This window comes from Chlorocebus sabaeus, chromosome 23 (genome assembly GCF_047675955.1).
Source record: "Chlorocebus sabaeus isolate Y175 chromosome 23, mChlSab1.0.hap1, whole genome shotgun sequence".
Taxonomy (NCBI): Eukaryota; Metazoa; Chordata; class Mammalia; order Primates; family Cercopithecidae; genus Chlorocebus; species Chlorocebus sabaeus.
In genome coordinates this window covers 13,913,685-13,927,373 of record NC_132926.1, presented here as the reverse complement: position 1 = coordinate 13,927,373, position 13,689 = coordinate 13,913,685, and the positions used below count along the sequence as shown (strand labels likewise).

The 13,689-nt window shown below is 39.1% G+C and overlaps 2 protein-coding genes across 2 annotated transcripts in view; one reads left to right on the top strand and one right to left on the bottom strand.

The window, feature by feature from the left end:
* RARS1 (arginyl-tRNA synthetase 1) overlaps positions 1-13,689 on the top strand; it is a 36,867-nt gene that overhangs the window by 5,364 nt on the left and 17,814 nt on the right. The window contains exons 3-9 of the mRNA XM_008015256.3: positions 1,187-1,375; positions 2,416-2,524; positions 3,053-3,153; positions 4,153-4,274; positions 6,079-6,199; positions 11,028-11,157; positions 12,454-12,558. Coding sequence (XP_008013447.1) covers positions 1,187-1,375; positions 2,416-2,524; positions 3,053-3,153; positions 4,153-4,274; positions 6,079-6,199; positions 11,028-11,157; positions 12,454-12,558 — 877 coding nt within the window. The remainder of the gene's footprint in view (positions 1-1,186; positions 1,376-2,415; positions 2,525-3,052; positions 3,154-4,152; positions 4,275-6,078; positions 6,200-11,027; positions 11,158-12,453; positions 12,559-13,689) is intronic.
* Positions 2,759-13,689, bottom strand: part of PANK3 (pantothenate kinase 3) — a 92,026-nt gene continuing 81,095 nt past the window's right edge. Inside the window, exon 10 of the transcript XR_012090792.1 lies at positions 2,759-2,820. The gene's annotated coding sequence lies outside the window, so the exon portion shown is untranslated. The remainder of the gene's footprint in view (positions 2,821-13,689) is intronic.

The following is a 13,689-nucleotide window of genomic DNA, read 5'->3' as shown; positions in this document are numbered from 1 at the left end:
TACCACAGAGAGGAGTCAATTATTGATTAGCTACAAACTTGAAATCAGGTTTTTTAGTGAATTGAAGAATATAATTTCTTCATATGATAGAGAGGGATGATGAGGGGAGCATAAAACTTGGACTCCATTCCAATAGACCTGAGTTTGAATCTGGCCTTTTCCACTTATTCTGTCTTGTCTTTGGCAAGTTACTTATCTGTAGCCCACATAGAAATAGTGGTAATAGTAACAAACTCAATTTTATTATGTAGATGGAATAAGATAATGCATATAAATAAAGCATTTGGTTCAAATCTTGACACTACATACTCAAATATTAACTTTTGTTATTGTTGTCATTATTTTATACTGTTGACATTTTGATGAATATAAATTTTATGAGCATAAAATTGTGATGAACATTTTGGTGAACATAAAATTGATGAACATAAAGGCGTATAGGCAGTATATTTATCTTCCATTAAAAGCATATGTGTTCATTGACCTTTTTTTTCTTCTTCTTCTTCTTTTTTGCTAAACTGCTGTATGGCAAGTAGTGCTAGGTGCCAGGGAAGAGAGCCATGAATTAAGTACTTTCTGTGCATCCAGCAGTCTAGTGATGGAGACAGACAGTTTTGTGAGGGTGTGATAAGTGCAGTAATAGAATTATATGCCATCTTCAGTGACTATATTCCATGGAAAGACAGGAGGTAGTAGGTCTAATAACAGTAAAACAGAACTACTGGCTTTTCTGGTATAGTGATACTACCTACTTTGCTCCCTTTTATTTCATGCCTTGAACAGGTCAACATTTTGATGGACATCATGTATTTTTTTATTTGTTTTTTCCCATTGAGTTTTCACTTCCAGTATTTGCTGTGAAATTATATTATTTTCTCAGATTTGGAGAAGCTGAGAAAAGGTTTCCGTCAGCCCTTTTAACTCCCTCCTCCCAGTCTCTGTTCTGCTAAAACAAATGCAAAAAGTAAGACCTCAGGGCATTTCCCATGGATGTCTTAGATGCAGTGGGATGGACTTGTCCTGCTACATGTCTTAGCAAATCCCAGATGTGAGGGCCTCACACTATGAGTACATTTTCTCTTTTGGTTCTTAAGATGTTTGAAGGTTTATACTCAGAATACTTGGAGAAATCTTGTATTATGATGGTGTAGTATATTATTGACATGTTTCCCTTCTTTTCCTACAGAGTCTTCAGGCAGAAAGGAACAAACCAACTAAAAATATGATTAACATTAATAGCCGCCTACAAGAGGTCTTTGGTCATGCAATTAAGGCTGCATATCCAGATTTGGAAAATCCTCCTCTGCTAGTGACACCAAGTCAGCAGCCCAAGTTTGGAGACTATCAGTGTAATAGTGCTATGGGTATTTCTCAGGTGATGTATTGTCATGACTCCTGGTTATTTGGTTTTTTTAAAGTATTATTATCATCATTACCATTTACAGAAATAATACTATTGCAAGTTGTGTCCTTAGTGAAAAGGACATTTGCCACAGTTTGAAAAACTTGAGAAAGGTTGGTGGGGTATATGTGTTAACTTTTTTTTAGGCACAATTTTTAAGTTTTGGTTAAATTTTATATGTCTTCTCAATATTTAAGGGCAGTCATTGGTACTCTTTCGTTTAGGTATTTCCCTCCTGCTATGTCCAGGATTGCTGTCTGTTGTTGATGAGTGTTGGAAGGTGAAAAATTAAAATAAGCCATTTACCAGTTGGCATCCCAATTAAATATTTGATGTAACTGTGATCTTTGAGCCAGGGTTATATATTCATCTTCAAGCAGAGGAGTTTCCCGTTTTAAATAGCTGCATTGTCTGATGTGTTTGTGGTTAACTGCATCTGGCTTGGGTCTTTCTGTTTTCCTTTCTTTGCTGAATTGGAAAGGGTTAATCTGAAGAGTTCAGGTCTTATAGTGTTGTTTATTTCTCAAGTGTGAATATTGCACACCTTCATGACTTGAAAATTAGAAATGTAAATATGCTGGAACCAGGCTTCATAACTGTAGATTTTGTTATGTCATCATTAAAATGTTTGAGTTGTTGTAATCCCAGCTACTAGGGAGGCTGAGGCAGGAGAAATGCTTGAACCCAGGGGCAGGAGTTGCAGTGAACCAAGATCATGCCACTGCACTCCAGCCTGGGTGACAGTGCGAGACTCCGTCTCAAAAAAAAAAAAAAAGTTCCAGGTATATGTGTGTAACGTATTTGGAAATAGAGATCATGTAGTTTGGGCACTTTTCTATTCCTCTTGGCACTATTCATACTTTAATCTGTCATTCATAATGTGATTGGACTTCTCTGCTTCTGCCTTTTGATGGTTCTTAATGTAAAATGCATCTCGTGCCTTGTCAGGTGTGCATTTCCGAGTAACTTGCTGAAATCTGTTGTGTAATGAATCATTTTATATTGTGTTGTAGATGCTCAAAACCAAGGAACAGAAAGTTAATCCAAGAGAAATTGCTGAAAACATTACCAAACACCTCCCAGACAATGAATGTATTGAAAAAGTTGAAATTGCTGGTCCTGGTATGACATAATGTTATCCTTCTTAATAGTTGTATTGAAGATGAGTCCTTTTTGAAGTTAAAAAAGAACACACATTTTAATTACAGGGTTAAAATTTATATACTGAACAAGGTGGTGAAAGCACTGTGGATTGCGATATAGGAAATTGTTAATCTAGACTCAGCTACCGCTTTTAGCTGCCTTACCTTGAATGAGTTACTTTGCCTCTCTGTGATTCAGTTTTTCATCAGCAAAATGAGGATAGATAATGGCAGATAAGTCTTTGGCACAAGGGCCTTCTGTTTTCTCTTGAGAGGCTGAAAGGGAAAGGGCCCTGAGTTAAGTAGGAAGGTTTCAGGAGAAGGGTGAAGGCTTGAAGTAGACGGTGAGACAGGAGCTTACAAGACAGCTTAAGTCAAGGCTACAACTGGTATTGGAATCCTGAAGAATTTTGCCAGAGCCAGGTCAGCGTCTGGAGCAAATCCTTAGGAGTGAGCGATTATTCAAGATAAGACACTATCTGATATTTTTTTCTCTTCTATCCATTAGGTTTTATTAATGTCCACTTAAGAAAGGATTTTGTATCAGAACAATTGACCAGTCTCCTAGTTAATGGAGTTCAACTACCTGCTGTGGGAGAGAATAAAAAGGTATATGTACTGTCTTCTATTAATATATTAGTATCTTAGAACTGCATGGAACCAAGCATGGTGGTATGTGCCTATAGTCTTAGTTACTAGGGAGACTGAGGGAGGAGGATTACTTGAGCCCAGAAATTCAAGGCTGAGGTGTGCTACAATTGCACCTGTGAATAGCTACTGCACTTCAGCCTGGGCAATATAGTGAGACTTCATCTCTAAAAAAGAAAAAGAAAAACGAACTGCATGGAAAGTGCTGAAACTGGGAATGGATTTCACTTTTTATATTGAAATTTAATCATTCACACTTGAGATTATGAACATTTATGAAGTAGCCTTTCTCCTGAGTGTAGCATGTTGTGTGATTTTTTTTTTTTTCCACTGAATTCCACAAGGCATTTGAGGTAGCCAATTGATACACAGATAACACTGAAATAGAGTGGGTAATATGTATAAATGAGTTTGATTCTTTTTCAGTTAAAAATATATAAGCAGGGCCGGGCACGGTGGCTCACGCCTGTAATCCCAGCACTTTGGGAGGCCGAGGTGGGCGGATCAAAAATACAAAAAATTAGCCAGGTGTGGTGGTGGGTACCTGTAGTCCCAGCTACTTGGGAGGCTGAGGCAGGAGAATGGCATGAACCTGGGAGGCAGAGCTTGTAGTGAGCCGAGATTGCGCCACTGCACTCCAGCCTGGGCGACAGAGCAAGATTCTGTCTCAAAAAAAAAAAAAGTGTGTGTGTGTGTATGTGTATATGTATACATATTTTTAAAGAAATATATATATATATTTTTAAAGAAATATATATATACACATACACACACAAGCAGATCCTTCATAAAATCAAACATGGTTGAATTACAACCCAAATTAGTGTTTAAGTCTGAGTTTGTTATTAGATGTGTTATTAATGAATGCATTAGAACAAAATGTTTATGCTCCTTAAAAAAATCTTTCTCTCTTTATGTTTTTGCCCCTCTTAACAGCCTTTCTCTTCTTGTCTACCCCAGGTTATAGTTGACTTTTCCTCCCCTAATATAGCTAAAGAGATGCATGTAGGCCACCTGAGGTCAACTATCATAGGAGAGAGTATAAGCCGCCTCTTTGAATTTGCTGGGTATGATGTGCTCAGGTATGTGCTCTTGCTTTGCTTACTGTACTCTTTCCTTATTTTCTTGTTTGGAAAATTCTGTAGAACATGAAATGTCTCACTTAAGAAAGAATGTTCAACTAAATCAGTGGTTGGTCAGCTTAGTTCTTTACAATCACCCAGTAAACTTTTAAAATACGTCCTAAGCCTCTCCTCTGAACCTTTTTTACTATTTTTTTTTTTAAGACTCTTAGTGGAACCAAGGATAGAACACATTGATTCATTCTACAAATGCTTCTTGAGGACCTCTTGTATGCAAGGGGTTTATATCCTAGTAGGGAGAGAAGTAGTAAAGGAACAGGGTATTTTGGGCCTTGTAAGCCGTGATAGGCAATTGAGATTTTATTCTAAGTGTCCTGGGAAGCTATTAGAGAGTTTTAGTTTGTGAAGCAGGGTGATCAAATTAAAGATTAGTCTGGGTACTGTGGCTCACACCTGTAATCCCAGCACTTTGGGAGGCCAAGGTGGGAGGATCACTAGAGGCCAGGAGTTCTAGGCCAGCTTGGGCAACATAGCGAGAACCTGTCTCTATTTTTTATATTTTTAAAGAAATAAAAATTTTTTAAATAATACAAATAAAAGATTACTGTGGTTAGTTACTGTGAAGAAGCTAGGCAAAGAAAGGAGACTATAACAGTAAGTGTTAGGCTGGGCGCAGTGGTTCATGTCTGTAATCCCAGCACTTTGGGAGACCAAGCGGGGATGGATCACGAAGTCAGGAGTTTGAGACCAACCTGGCAACACAGTGAAACCCCATATCTACTAAAAATACAAAAATTAGCTGGGCATGTGGCACACACCTGTAATCCTAGCTACTTGGGAAGCTGAGGCAGGAGAATTGTTTGGACCTGGGAGGCAGACATTGCAGTGAGCTGAGATCGCGCTACTGCACTCCAGCCTGGGCAGCAGAGCAAGACTCTGTGTCAAGAAACAAAACAGAAAAATGAAAACAGTAAGTCGAGAGGCTATCATCATGATCCACTTGAAAGATGATCTGGTGGTTTGGATTAGATAAAAGCAGAGAGGGAAAGAAGTAAGTAGGATCAACGTATTTTTTTTTTTTTTTTTTGAGGCAATCTCACTCTGTCGCCCAGGCTGGAGTGCAGTAGCATGATCTTGGCTCACTGCAAGCTCTGCCTCCCGGGTTCACACCATTCTCCTGCCTCATCCTCCTGAGTAGCTGGGACTATAGGCGCCCACCACCACGCCTGGCTAATTTTTTGTATTTTTAGTAGAAACGGGGTTTCACCATGTTGGCCAGGCTAGTCTCGAACTCCTAACCTCAAGTGATCCGCCTGCCTCCACCTCCCATAGTGCTGAGATTACAGGCGTGAGCCACCACCCCCAGCCTCAACATATATTTTCAAGAATCCATTGATATTTGGGAACCATTGGTCTAAATTATACTAAGATAATGGTTAAAATGTTAAATTTTCATAAAATTGTGGGAATAACCAACATTGGCCAAGCTGTCATTGTTTAAATTAGCTACAAAATAAACAGATTATAGTCCGCTGACAGAAAACACATTCATTCAGCAAATTCTGGATGCCCGCCATGTGCAGCCTCTATTACTTGAGTATGTAGAGCTCAGTGTAACAGGCATAGTTTTCATCTCTTACGGAGTTTGCAGACCAGTTGAAGAAACAACCAAGTAAACAGATATTACTAAATGGTGATGTACTGGCATGTAAATGTTAGTGGTTCCTAATGGATAGCTCCTCTCATTTAACGTAACCATCTTTATTATTTAAAAAATGATTTTATATTCTCTGATTGGTGTTAGGTTAAATCATGTAGGAGATTGGGGGACCCAGTTTGGCATGCTCATCGCTCACCTGCAAGATAAATTTCCAGATTATCTAACAGTTTCACCTCCTATTGGAGATCTTCAGGCCTTTTATAAGGTTTGATACCATTTATTTTATATTATTTGTGTGTCTACCATTAATCATAATTATCCATTTTCCTTAGGAAACTTAAAATGGTTTTTAAAGCTACTGTGGAGTTAAGTGAAAGTTGCCTTAGCCTGAGTAATACATGTTTCTGTATAAATGACACTCTCTTGAACTTAAATTATTTTTTTTAATTTATAAAGAAAAGACGTTTAATTACCTCACAGTTCTGCAGGCTGTACAAGCATGGCGCTAGCATCTGCTCAGTTTCTGGGGAGGACTCAGGGAGCTTTTATTTATGGTAGAAGGCAAAATGGGAGCAGATCAGTTGATAAACATATAAAATTTGTTCACTTATACTGGCAAACCTTTTTGTTTAGTTTACTTACCTGAAAAACTGAATTCTTTTTTATTCTGACATTCATTGCATTTGGTTGTGTGCCTTAGGAAGAGCCGTCCTCTACCCCCAGATTCATTGCATTTGGTTGTGTATGTAGAACCACTACTAGATACCCTATATTTGGTTGTATGCATGGAAACAGCCATCCCCCACCTGTTAATGTGTCATCTTTGCTTTGTTTATTGGTGTATGTTAAAAATCAAATTCTAGGCCAGGTGCAGTGGCTCATGTCCATAATCCCAGCACTTTGAGAGGCTGAGGCAAGCAGATTGCTTGAGCTCAGGAGATCGAGACCAACCTGAGCAACAAAGTGAGATCCCATCTCTACAGAAAATACAAAAATAACTAGCCAGGCATGGTGGTTCACATTTGTAGTTCCAGCTACTTGTGAGGCTGAGGCGGGAGAATCACTTGAGCCCAGCAGATCAAGGCTGCAGTGTGCCCTAATCATGCCACTGTGCTCCAACCTGGGTGACAGAGCAAGACCGTATCTTAAAAAATAAAATTATAGGCCGGGCGCGGTGGCTCAAGCCTGTAATCCCAGCACTTTGGGAGGCCGAGACGGGCGGATCACGAGGTCAGGAGATCGAGACCATCCTGGCTAACACGGTGAAACCCCGTCTCTACTAAAAATACAAAAAACTAGCCGGGCGAGGTGGCGGGCGCCTGTAGTCCCAGCTACTCGGGAGGCTGAGGCAGGAGAATGGCATAAACCCGGGAGGCGAAGCTTGCAGTGAGCTGAGATCTGGCCACTGCAGTCCAGCCCGGGCTACAGAGCAAGACTCCGTCTCAAAAAAAAAAAAAAAATAAATAAATAAATAAATAAATAAATAAAATTATATTAAAAAATAAAAGTTAAAAAAATGAATTCTACCACATTGAATTTAGGGGTTCATTAATCAGAATACATTATAGCACTTAAAATTTTTTGATGTTTAATTTTATGTATTTTGATATTATTAAATGTATGTAAAAAACAATTTTAAAGACAAATTTTCGCATCATCCATAATTTTATTTATTTATTTTTTTTTTTGAGACAGAGTCTCGCTGTGTCACCCAGGCTGGAGTGCAGTGGCGCGATCTCGGCTCACTGCAAGCTCCGCCTCCCGGGTTTTACGCCATTCTCCTGCCTCAGCCTCCGAGTAGCTGGGACTACAGGCGCCCGCCACCTCGCCCGGCTAGTTTTTTGTATTTTTAGTAGAGACGGGGTTTCACGGTGTTAGCCAGGATGGTCTCGATCTCCTGACCTCGTGATCCACCCACCTCGGCCTCCCAAAGTGCTGGGATTACAGGCTTGAGCCACCACGCCCGGCTCATAATTTTAAAATGCCCAACGTGATCAACTTTCTTTGACTTCTTGACTTACCTATATATCAACATGTATTAATCATTTATGATTTTAACATAGTTTTTAGATTATGTTTAATATTGCAAACTTTGTGTGTTACTTTATGACTGCATATTTTGTTGGATCAGTGTACCAATGTTTACATTAATCCCTTATTGAATTTTTTTCTATTTTATTTTATTTTATTTATTTATTTATTTATTTATTTATTTATTTATTTATTTTTTGAGGCGGAGTTTCGCTCTGTCGCCCAGGCTGGAGTGCAGTGGCCGGATCTCAGCTCACTGCAAGCTCCGCCTCCCGGGTTCACGCCATTCTCCTGCCTCAGCCTCCCGAGTAGCTGGGACTACAGGCGCCCGCCACCTCGCCCGGCTAGATTTTTGTGTTTTTTAGTAGAGACGGGGTTTCACCGGGTTAGCCAGGATGGTCTTGATCTCCTGACCTCGTGATCCGCCCGTTCGGCCTCCCAAAGTGCTGGGATTACAGGCTTGAGCCACCGCGCCCGGCCTATTTTATTTTTTTTTTGAGGCAGAGTCTCTCTCTGTCGCCCAGGCTGGAGTGCAGTGACCGGATCTCAGCTCACTGTAAGCTCCGCCTCCCGGGTTCACGCCATTCTCCTGCCTCAGCCTCCCGAGTAGCTGGGACTACAGGCGCCCGCCACCTCGCCCGGCTAATTTTTTGTATTTTTTAGTAGAGACGGGGTTTCACCGTGTTAGCCAGGATGGTCTCGATCTCCTGACCTCGTGATCCGCCCGTCTCGACCTCCGAAAGTGCTGGGATTACAGGCTTGAGCCACCACGCCCGGCGAATTTTTTTCTATTTTGAAGATGTTTTTATTCAGTAAATAGCTTTGTACACATGGATTTTTTTCCTTTTTAAAAATTAGTTCCTGGCTGGGTTCAGTGGCTCACACCTGTAATCCCAACATTTTGAGAGGCCAAGCTGGGCAAAATGCTTGAGCCTAGGAGTTTGAGGCCAGTCTGGGCAACATGGCAAAACCTCATCTCTACAAAAAATACAAAAGTTAGCCAGGCGTGTTGGCATACATCTGTAGTCTCAGCTATTTGGGAGGCTAAGGTGGGAGTGAGTATCACCTGAGCCCAGGGAGGTCAAGGCTGCAGTGAGCTGTGATAACACCATTGCACTATACAGCCTGGGCAACAGAGCGAGAGCCTGTCTCAAAAAAAATTATTTCTTCAAAAATTAAAAATAAAAAATGTTTTAAAAAAATTTCCCTATGGGCCAGGTGCAGTGGCTCATGCCTGTAATCCTAGCACTTTGGGAGGCCAAGGCAGGCAGATCGCTTGAGTCCAGGAGTTCAAGACCAGCCTGGACAACGTGGAGAGACCCTGTCTCTACATAAAATACAAAAAAATTAGCCAGGCACACTCCTATAATTCCAGCTACTCGGGAGGCAGAGGTGGGAGAATCACCCAAGCCTGGCAAGGTTAAGGCTGCATTGAGCTGTGAACTTACTATTGCATTCCAGCCTCAGTGACAGAGTGAGACCCTGTCTTAAAAAAAAAAAAAAAAATTCCTTATGGTAGAAGGATCATAAAGATCATAATTTCCTCTCAAATATTTTGATTAATAAATTTATTTTAATGTGAGATGCATGTTTTCTGTTAGTTTAAATTCTTAGGCATTTTCTTTATGATGGAGAACCTTTCAAAAATAGGATTCCTGTATTAAAAAGCAAACATTTGTGGGGATTTTGTTTTTGTTTGCTTCGTTTTACTTTTGGTAAATGTTTTCTGTTGAAAATAAGCTAAATATTTACTGGTATGAGACTGGAAAAGTAATATAAACATCTTTTGGAGTTCTGTACTTTGAATATAATGCAGCATATCTATTAATGCAAGAAATTGTTTGTATAAATAAATTGCTGAAATTTACAAACCACAGTAAAGAAAAGCCATTTCCAATTTTTGATAAAACATATATATGTATTTGCAAATAAATATCTAGATTTGTTCACTAAATGTTAACACCGGTTAATTTGAGGTGAGATTAATTATCTTTAAGTAAGTATTGCTTTCAAAATAGAAATAAAACAATGAAAGCAACTTTCTTTTTAGTTAAAAAAAATAGTAAGTTGGCCGGGCACGGTGGCTCACACCTGTAATCCCAGCACTTTGGGAGGCCCAGGTGAGCAGATCACTTGAGGTCAGGAGTTGAAGACCAGCCTGGCCAACATGATGAAATCCTGTCTCTACTAACAATACACAAATTAGCTGAGTGTGATGGCGTGTGCCTATAATCCCAGCTATTTGGGGACTGAGGCATGAAAATCACTTGAACCCGGGACACGGAGGTTGCAGTGAGCTGAAATCATGCCACTCCAGTCCACTCCAGCCTGGGAGACAGAGTGAGACTCTGTCTCAAAAAAAAAGAAAAAAAAAAATTCATTCAGGACCACATCCGAAATGGAGATTGGAACACAGAAAATTCAGTCCTACCTGTTAGCTATTCTGTACTAACTCTTCTTGAACACAAAAGTATTAGCTGAAGTAGACTTTTGTGAATTGGAAAAGTGTAAGGAAAACTGTGGTGAGATTTTTGTACTTTTCAAGAGAAATGATTTCAGAGTTCTTTGGCATGTTCATTTGTAACAGTATTGGCAACTATTGAGGGAGAGCACTTGTTCTGGTGTTCTGAGTTTGTAGTTTCTCACTGTGTTTGTTTAGAAATGTGTAAGTTCTGGCCGGGCGCGGTGGCTCACGCCTGTAATCCCAGCACTTTGGGAGGCCGAGGCGGGCGGATCACAAGGTCAGGAGATCGAGACCATGGTGAAACCCCGTCTCTACTAAAAAATAGAAAAAAATTAGCCGGGCGCAGTGGCGGGCGCCTGTAGTCCCAGCTACTCGGGAGGCTGAGGTAGGAGAATGGCATGAACCCGGGAGGCGGAGCTTGCAGTGAGCCGAGATTGCGCCACTGCACTCCAGCCTGGGCGACAGAGCGAGACTCCGTCTCAAAAAAAAAAAAAAAATTAAAAAAAAAAAAAAAATAGAAATGTGTAAGTTCTTTTTCTAGAAATACAGGATTAGATCTTTTTACAAACCTTTCTTTTTAAAATATATATACACACAGGAATCTAAGAAGAGGTTTGATACTGAGGAGGAATTTAAGAAGCGAGCATATCAGTGTGTAGTTCTGCTCCAGGGTAAAAACCCAGATATTACAAAAGCTTGGAAGCTTATCTGTGATGTCTCCCGCCAAGGTGAGTTTCTGGGCTTTGTTCCTTCATCCAGCAAATACTATGTATATCATTTCCTTGAGTCTTCATTTTGATTTGACTCTGAATGATATTTTAACCTTATGAGGACAGGCAAATGGATTTTTTCTTAAATGTATTTCTGAAACAACTAATAAATTTTGACCCTGCCATAAAACAGGCAGGTTCAAATTTTAACTTTCTTAGAAGTCAACAAAAATTAATTAGAAAATAAAGTGGAAAATAAAAAGAAATCTTATTCATAGTAGCAACAAAACCTATAAAACAGGAGCACTTAGGAATGAATTTATTCAGAAATGTATAGGACCAAAATGATGAGAAGTACACACTGAGATGTAATGGAATGTTCAGATAGAGTGCCGTGCCCATCTCCCTCCGTCTCCACATTTATTTATGGTTTTAAGTCAATCTCAAGTTTTCTAACTTGACATAATAGTTTTAAAGGTTTCTTTGAAGAGTAAATGGGTAAAGAACAATCAGTAAATCTTTGAAAAAGACGACTAATGATGACTGGCTTGCAGCACTAGGTAATAAAATGTTTTATAATTACAATAATTAATACTACGTCACTGATGTATTGCTACATAGACAGGTAAGTGGTTTAAATCAGGAGAAACCACAAGAAAATTCAGTAAATATTTGATCACTAGATAGGAAGATTTTTTTTAAGAATTAATTTTTAAAAAGTTATACAAGAAGGACATGTTCCTTATATAAAAAAGTAAATGTAGGCTGGGCGCAGTGGCTCACACCTATAATCCTAGCACTCTGAGAGGCCGAGGCGGGTGGATCACCTGAGGTCAGGAGTTCAAGACCAGCCTGGTCAACATGGTGAAACCCCGTCTCTACCAAAAATACAAAAATTAGCTGGGCGTGGTGGCACACGCCTGTAGTCTCCGCTACTCAGGGGACTGAGGCAGGAGAATCACTTGAACCCGGGAGGCAGAGGTTGCAGTGAGCTGAGATTGCGCCACTGTGCTCCAGCCTGGGTGACAGAGCAAAACTCCTGTCTCAAAAAATAATAAAAAGAAAGTAAATGTAGACAGGAGAAAAATAAAATTATTTATAGTCCCACGATTGTTAATATTTTGATGTGTATCTTACCATATTCTTTCCCTTTTTTCAAAATGACAGCATGTATATAATGTTGTATATCATACATTTATGTAATTTCCTTTTAATACATTTATTAATAAATTTATTTCAATATAAGATGCATGTTTCCTGTTTTTAAAAAATTCTTATGCATTTTATTTGGTGGCATTTTATTTTTTTCCTTAGAGTTTAATAAAATCTATGATGCATTGGACGTCTCTTTAATAGAGAGAGGGGAATCCTTCTATCAAGATAGGATGAATGATATTGTAAAGGAATTTGAAGATAGAGGTAAGAACTCTTCTTTTAACTTTTTATTATGGAAATTTTCAAACATAGGCAAAAGTGGATAGAATTTATAGTAATGCCAGCTTCACGTACTTATCATCCAATTTCAACAATTATGGGTACTGACCAACCTTATTGTATCTACACCTTCTCACACTGCTTCCATCATATCATTCCATGTATAATGACTTTGGTATATGTCTCTGAAAGAACAGGCCCTTCTTTCTGCCCTAAAACCACAAGATCATTATTGACAAGAAATATATATATATAATTTTTTTTTTTTTTTTTTTTTTTTTTTTTTTTTTTTTTTTTTTTTTTAACAGTCTTGCTATGTTGCCTAGGATGGTATGGAACTCTTAGCCCCAAATGATCCACGGTGCCCTTCCGAGTGCTGGGATTATAGGCATGAACTACCATACCCAGTCAATAATAATTTCTTAATACGATCAAATAGAGTTCAAATTTCCCAAGTTGATTCATGAATTTTTTTTTTTTTTTTAAACAGAGTCTTACTCTGTCACCCAGGCTAGAGTGTAGTGGAGTGATCTCAGCTGACTGCAACCTCCGCCTCCTGGGTTCAAGCAGTTCTCCAGCCTCAGCCTTCTATGTAGCTGGAATTACATGCGTGCACCACCATACCCAGCCAATTTTTGTGTTTTTAATGGAGATGGGGTTACACCATGTTGGCTGGGCTGGTCTTGAACTCCTGACCTCAGTGATCCACCCGCCTCAGCCTCCCAAAATGTTGGATTCATGATTTTTTTTTTAAATCATTTTTTTCAAAGTCTGCATATAGCATTTGTTTGATATGTATCTTAAGTTCTATAACTCTGAGGTTTCTCCCTCTTTTTAAATTTATTTCATTGTTGAAGAAACTGGGCCATTTGTCCTAAAGAATTTCCCATATGGAACTGTTTAGCATAATTCCTTGTATGTGTTTCTCTAAAGAGGCTTCATTAGATTCTGATTTATGTTTTATTCCTTTTTTTGTTGTTTTCTTTTAGTTGCAAGAATGCAGGCAATGAGGTGGTGTCTGGTTGTCTTTTTGTCATATTAAGATTGATTAGTGAGTTCAAGTATTGTCAGCTGGATCTGTCCAGAAATTTCCTCATTAGACTTCTGTATTGGTTT